Source organism: Borostomias antarcticus (genome assembly GCF_949987555.1).
Source record: "Borostomias antarcticus genome assembly, chromosome: 8".
Taxonomy (NCBI): domain Eukaryota; kingdom Metazoa; phylum Chordata; class Actinopteri; order Stomiiformes; family Stomiidae; genus Borostomias; species Borostomias antarcticus.
In genome coordinates, this window is record NC_140241.1 from 416358 (window position 1) to 423857 (window position 7500).

Genomic DNA, 7500 nt, shown 5'->3' on the forward strand with positions numbered 1-7500 from the left:
CTGAACATTGATGAGATTACACATCAAGAAAAATACAAAATAAAGGAGGAATTAGGTATTTATTAGTTAGGTAGCATCATTAGCTCTGTTGAGGTTATTTATTTATATTTATATAAGGTTATTTATGATCATAAACAACGGTCCATATCAACATTCTGACAGACTGCTCTCTTGAGATATTAGTGCTCATTGCTCACGTCACAGCAAGTACACAATGATCTATATATCTATATATGCCCATAGAGATCCATTATATAGATCCATTATATAGATCCATTATATAGATCCATTATATGGTCAGCTGTGACTTAACTGTGACATGAGCAATGAGCACTAATATCTCGAGTGCACAGTCTGTCAAAAACTAACAGGGCTTATGATGCAAAATACCAAAGCACTCCTTTAAAAGCCATTTGGTGCATAACAAAGTGTAGCGTCTAAGGATATCTTCTTCAACAGCTAGATTCCTAACCAAGGTGTCCAACATACGGCGTCTGAAAAGTGGCCTGACAGTGCACCCGTGTGCCAGGTTCCAAACCAAACACACCCTGACAGTGTGCCAGGTTCCAAACCAAACACACCCTGACAGTGTGCCAGGTTCCAAACCAAACACACCCTGACAGTGTGCCAGGTTCCAAACCAAACACACCCTGACAGTGTGCCAGGTTCCAAACCAAACACCCCCTGACAGTGTGCCAGGTTCCAAACCAAACACCCCCTGACAGTGTGCCAGGTTCCAAACCAAACACACCCTGACAGTGTGCCAGGTTCCAAACCAAACACCCCCTGACAGTGTGCCAGGTTCCAAACCAAACACCCCCTGACAGTGTGCCAGGTTCCAAACCAAACACACCCTGACAGTGTGCCAGGTTCCAAACCAAACACACCCTGACAGTGTGCCAGGTTCCAAACCAAACACCCCCTGACAGTGTGCCAGGTTCCAAACCAAACACCCCCTGACAGTGTGCCAGGTTCCAAACCAAACACCCCCTGACAGTGTACCAGAGCAGTGTTTCTGGAGCAAACAGGATGTGGATATCCTGGAGCCTGGGGATATGACTGCTGCTGTGGCCCTAAGAACACGCCCTCTTAACCCCTCCCTGAAGAGAGGAGCCTTTAGGGCAACATGCCAAGGCAGGCTCACTAGGAGTGGACCTGGACACACTCTTCAGGATGAGCAGGGGATCAGATGGAGGGAAGGTTCACTAGGACTGGACCAGGGGATCAGATGGAGGGATGGTTCACTAGGACTGGACCAGGGATCAGATGGAGGGATGGTTCACTAGGACTGGACCAGGGGATCAGATGGAGGGATGGTTCACTAGGACTGGACCAGGGGATCAGATGGAAGGAAGGTTCACTAGGACTGGACCAGGGGATCAGATGGAGGGATGGTTCACTAGGACTGGACCAGGGGATCAGATGGAAGGCAGGTTCACTAGGACTGGACCAGGGGATCAGATGGAGGGATGGTTCACTAGGACTGGACCAGGGCAGACTGATCAGGCAGGGGAGCAGGGGATCAGATGGAAGGCAGGTTCACTAGGAGTGGACCTGGACAGACTCAGCAGGGGATCAGATGGAGGCTCTGGGGATGCTGTTGCCTTGGTAGAAACATCCTGGTCTCGCCAGCTCACATCACCTGAGATCACCTCAAATGTGTGTGTGCGTGTGTTTGTACGTGTGTGTGTGTGTGTGTGCGTGTGTGCGTGTGTGCGTGTGTTTGTACGTGTGTGTGTGTGCGTGTGTGTGCGTGTGTGTGCGTGTGTGTGCGTGTGTGTGCGTGTGTGTACGTGTGTGTGCGTGTGTGTGCGTGTGTTTGTACGTGTGTGTGCGTGTGTGTGCGTGTGTGTGCGTGTGTGTGTGTGCGTGTGTGTGTGTGTGTGTGCGTGTGCGTGCGTGCGTTGCAGATGGGGCTGGAGGGGCTGCAGCAGGAGTATGTGCGTTTGGAGGAGCACCCTTTCACGTCTGAACAGAAGTGGATGACTGTCCGGTCTGTCCACCGCACTCAACAGGTCAGTACAGAGCCCTCAGTCTATAACAGCAGGTCAGTCTATAACAGCAGGTCAGTCTACAACACAGCCGGTCAGTCTATAACACAGCCAGTCAGTCTATAACAGCAGGTCAGTCTATAACACAGCCGGTCAGTCTACAACAGCAGGTCAGTCTATAACACAGCCAGTCAGTCTATAACAGCAGGTCAGTCTATAACAGCAGGTCAGTCTATAACAGCAGGTCAGTCTACAACACAGCAGGTCAGTCTATAACACAGCAGGTCAGTCTATAACACAGCCAGTCAGTCTATAACAGCAGGTCAGTCTATAACAGCAGGTCAGTCTACAACACAGCCAGTCAGTCTATAACAGCAGGTCAGTCTATAACAGCAGGTCAGTACAGAGCCCTCAGTCTATAACAGCAGGTCAGTCTATAACAGCAGGTCAGTCTACAACACAGCAGGTCAGTACAGAGCCCTCAGTCTCTAACAGCCGGTCAGTCTACAACACAGACAGTCAGTCTATAACAGCAGGTCAGTCTATAACACAGCCGGTCAGCGGAGCCGTGTCCTATCTGCCCGTCTCTTGTTCCCATACAGCTATTGGCTACATGTTATGTTCTCAGTTACATCCTAATTCATTAGACAGCCATACGCAAAGACTGGATACAGGAAAAAGTGTTTAGTCAATTAGCATATCAAAGCCTATTCAAAAAGCATATACATATGGACTGTTAAAAACACACTAGCACTTTTCGGCATCAGCCTTCATAGTCCACATGGATATGCCAGTCGAATAAAGGCTTTAATTTTAAAGAAAGAGTGCCTTGACCTTCTTTCTTGAAACTCATTCAAGTTCATGGAGCCAAGTCAAAGAGCTCGTCCGGATAACACCATGGCGACAGACGATCGTCCCCTCTGCTTCCCTATTGAGCATGTGCTGCCCCCTCAGGACAGACGACCGTCCCCTCTGCTTCCCTATTGAGCATGTGCTGCACCCTCAGTACAGACGCTGCTTCCCTCTGCTTCCCTATTGAGCATGTGCTGCTCCCTCAGTTCAGACGCTCTGCTTCCCTATTGAGCATGTGCTGCCCCCTCAGGACAGACGCTGCTTCCCTATTGAGCATGTGCTGCACCCTCAGTACAGACGCTCTGCTTCCCTATTGAGCATGTGCTGCCCCCTCAGGACAGACGACCGTCCCCTCTGCTTCCCTATTGAGCATGTGCTGCACCCTCAGTACGGACGCTGCTTCCCTATTGAGCATGTGCTGCTCCCTCAGTTCAGACGCTGCTTCCCTATTGAGCATGTGCTGCACCCTCAGTTCAGACGCGTCAGGAACACATGGCCAGACGCTCATTAGCAAAACAGAACAGCCAGACAGTGCGTTCGTCTTCTTTCAACTGTCGCCCACAGACATAATGTGTTGCCTTTAGCAGCAGCCAATACTGCTCGGTTGCCCTTGACTTCAGTCAGTTATTGAGAAATAATTGTCAGATAGAATGTTTGATTGTCCAATCAGAATGGAGTATTTCAAAGAGGCGTGTAACCGTGTGTTTCAGGACCAGCCGGGCGTGTTCTACATGAAGGGGGCTTTTGAGCAGGTCATCCGCTTCTGCAGCACCTTCCACAGCCGAGGCGCTGCCCTGCCGCTCACCGGCCAGCAGAGGGAGCTCTACCAGCAGCAGAAGAGCTACATGGGCACAGCCGGCCTCCGAGGTAACCATCCTCTGGACTCGTCCAAGATGGCGGCCCTGGTGAAACACTTTAAAACTGTGTAACTTCCATCCTCCCTGGTGTGACTGGCAAAGGCGCACTAAATGTTTGTGTTGAGCCGTTTGAACGAACTCTAATCTAAATACCCTTCAGCAGCTACAGTCTGCCCTGTTCATATTCAAAACAATAACACTGAACAATTACACTGAACAATTACACTGAACAATTACACTGAACAATAACACTGAACAATTACACTGAACAATTACACTGAACAATTACACTGAACAATTACACTGAACAATAACACTGAACAATAACACTGAACAATAACACTGAACAATAACACTGAACAACTAGAAAGTACATTTCCTGGAGAAAATGTGAGGTGGGCTAGCTGCTGCAGCTGTATGTAACAGCTACTGCTAGAACTACTACGGACCAGGCAATCTCCATGCACCCACCGGCGAAGACCGTGCGTCTCTAGCCCAATCAGGGGCTGAGTTGTGGGGTCTTTGGCGTGGATAGGGGCATGGTGGTGAGACTCCGCCCCCTCAGGTCAGAGCTGGTTGAGGACAGTGTACCCCTCTCCGGGCCACCTACCCGCCCGCACCGGTGAAGACCATGTGTCTCTAGCCCGCTCAGGGGCTGAGTTGTGGGGCCGTGGCGTGGATAGTGGCGTGGGGGTGAGACTCCGCCCCCTCAGGTCAGAGCCAGTCAGGGACAGTGTAGCCCTCTCCGGGCCACCTACCTGACTCAACCGGTGAAGACCGTGTGTATCTAGCCCACTCAGAGGCTGAGTTGTGGGGCCCGTGGCGTGGATAGTGGCGTGCTGGTTAGGCCCCGCCCCCTTGGGTCACAGCTAGTCGGGGACAGTACAGTGACCTCTGGGCAATGAAGACTGTGTCTCTAGCCCACTCAGGGGTTGAGTTGTGGGGTCTGGCGTGGTGGCGAGACCACCACGAAGAGAAAGAAGGAAGGATGGATGGAAGGAAGGAAGGAAGGAAGGAAGGAAGGAAGGAAGGAAGGAAGGAAGGAAGGAAGGAAGGAAGGATGGAAGGAAGGAAGGAAGGAAGGATGGAAGGATGGAAGGAAGGAAGGAGGGAAGGAAGGATGGATGGATGAAAGAAAGAAAGCAGGATGGATGGAAGAAAGAAGGATGGATGGATGGATGGATGGATGCAAGAAAGAAAGAAAGAAAGAAAGATGGATGGATGGATGGATGGATGAAAGAAAGAAAGAAAGAAAGAAAGAAAGAAAGAAAGAAAGATGGATGGATGGATGGATGGATGGATGGATGGATGGAAGGAAAGAAAGAAAGAAAGAAAGAAAGAAAGAAAGAAAGAAAGAAAGAAAGAAAGAAAGAAAGAAAGAAAGAAATAGTGGGAATATCACAAGTTGGGCTAGCTTATGCAAGCTAGCCCACCTAATTACACTGAACAATTACACTGACGTTTACCTGGACAAACAAGTCGTTGCCCTAGTGACCGAAAGTTCCATTGGTTCCATTGAAATGGTCTATAGCAGTAATAGTTAACAGGATAGTTAAAGGGTCTATAGCAGTAATGGTTAACAGGATAGTTAAAGGGTCTATAGCAGTAATAGTTAACAGGATAGTTAAAGGGTCTATAGCAGTAATGGTTAACAGGATAGTTAAAGGGTCTATAGCAGTAATAGTTAACAGGATAGTTAAAGGGTCTATAGCGGTAATAGTTAACAGGATAGTTAAAGGGTCTATAGCAGTAATAGTTAACAGGATAGTTAAAGGGTCTATAGCAGTAATGGTTAACAGGATAGTTAAAGGGTCTATAGCAGTAATAGTTAACAGGATAGTTAAAGGGTCTATAGCAGTAATAGTTAACAGGATAGTTAAAGGGTCTATAGCAGTAATAGTTAACAGGATAGTTAAAGGGTCTTATAGCAGTAATAGTTAACAGGATAGTTAAAGGGTCTATAGCAGTAATAGTTAACAGGATAGTTAAAGGGTCTATAGCAGTAATAGTTAACAGGATAGTTAAAGGGTCTATAGCAGTAATAGTTAACAGGATAGTTAAAGGGTCTATAGCAGTAATAGTTAACAGGATAGTTAAAGGGTCTATAGCAGTAATGGTTAACAGGATAGTTAAAGGGTCTATAGCAGTAATAGTTAACAGGATAGTTAAAGGGTCTATAGCAGTAATGGCTAACAGGATAGTTAAAGGGTCTATAGCAGTAATAGTCAACAGGATAGTTAAAGGGTCTATAGCAGTAATGGCTAACAGGATAGTTAAAGGGTCTATAGCAGTAATAGTTAACAGGATAGTTAAAGGGTCTATAGCAGTAATAGTTAACAGGATAGTTAAAGGGTCTATAGCGGTAATGGTTAACAGGATAGTTAAAGGGTCTATAGCAGTAATAGTTAACAGGATAGTTAAAGGGTCTATAGCAGTAATAGTCAACAGGATAGTTAAAGGGTCTATAGCAGTAATGGTTAACAGGATAGTTAAAGGGTCTATAGCAGTAATAGTTAACAGGATAGTTAAAGGGTCTATAGCAGTAATAGTCAACAGGATAGTTAAAGGGTCTATAGCAGTAATAGTTAACAGGATAGTTAAAGGGTCTATAGCAGTAATGGCTAACAGGATAGTTAAAGGGTCTATAGCAGTAATAGTTAACAGGATAGTTAAAGGGTCTATAGCAGTAATAGTTAACAGGATAGTTAAAGGGTCTATAGCAGTAATAGTTAACAGGATAGTTAAAGGGTCTATAGCAGTAATAGTTAACAGGATAGTTAAATGGTCTATAGCAGTAATAGTTAACAGGATAGTTAAAGGGTCTATAGCAGTAATAGTTAACAGGATAGTTAAAGGGTCTATAGCAGTAATAGTTAACAGGATAGTTAAAGGGTCTATAGCAGTAATAGTTAACAGGATAGTTAAATGGTCTATAGCAGTAATGGTTAACAGGATAGTTAAAGGGTCTATAGCAGTAATAGTCAACAGGATAGTTAAAGGGTCTATAGCGGTAATGGTTAACAGGATAGTTAAAGGGTCTATAGCAGTAATGGTTAACAGGATAGTTAAAGGGTCTATAGCAGTAATGGTTAACAGGATAGTTAAAGGGTCTATAGCGGTAATGGTTAACAGGATAGTTAAAGGGTCTATAGCAGTAATGGTTAACAGGATAGTTAAAGGGTCTATAGCAGTAATGGTTAACAGGATAGTTAAAGGGTCTATAGCGGTAATGGTTAACAGGATAGTTAAAGGGTCTATAGCAGTAATAGTTAACAGGATAGTTAAAGGGTCTATAGCAGTAATGGTTAACAGGAGAGTTAAAGGGTCTATAGCAGTAATGGTTAACAGGATAGTTAAAGGGTCTATAGCAGTAATGGTTAACAGGATAGTTAAAGGGTCTATAGGAGTAATAGTCAACAGGATAGTTAAAGGGTCTATAGCAGTAATAGTTAACAGGAAAGTTAAAGGGTCTATAGCAGTAATAGTTAACAGGATAGTTAAAGGGTCTATAGCAGTAATAGTTAACAGGATAGTTAAAGGGTCTATAGGAGTAATAGTCAACAGGATAGTTAAAGGGTCTATAGCAGTAATAGTTAACAGGATAGTTAAAGGGTCTATAGCAGTAATAGTTAACAGGATAGTTAAAGGGTCTATAGGAGTAATAGTCAACAGGATAGTTAAAGGGTCTATAGCAGTAATGGTTAACAGGGTAGTTAAAGGGTCTATAGCAGTAATGGTTAACAGGATAGTTAAAGGGTCTATAGCAGTAATGGTTAACAGGATAGTTAAAGGGTCTATAG

The 7500-nt window shown here is 45.4% G+C and overlaps 1 protein-coding gene across 1 annotated transcript in view; it reads left to right on the plus strand.

Annotated features, from left to right (window-relative positions):
- The window catches only part of atp2c1 (ATPase secretory pathway Ca2+ transporting 1), a gene marked incomplete at both ends in the record, with an annotated part of 52665 nt that overhangs the window by 32150 nt on the left and 13015 nt on the right, over positions 1-7500 (plus strand). Inside the window, 2 exon segments of the mRNA XM_084442206.1 lie at positions 1911-2015; positions 3554-3710. Of these exon segments, the coding sequence (XP_084298332.1) occupies positions 1911-2015; positions 3554-3710 (262 nt within the window).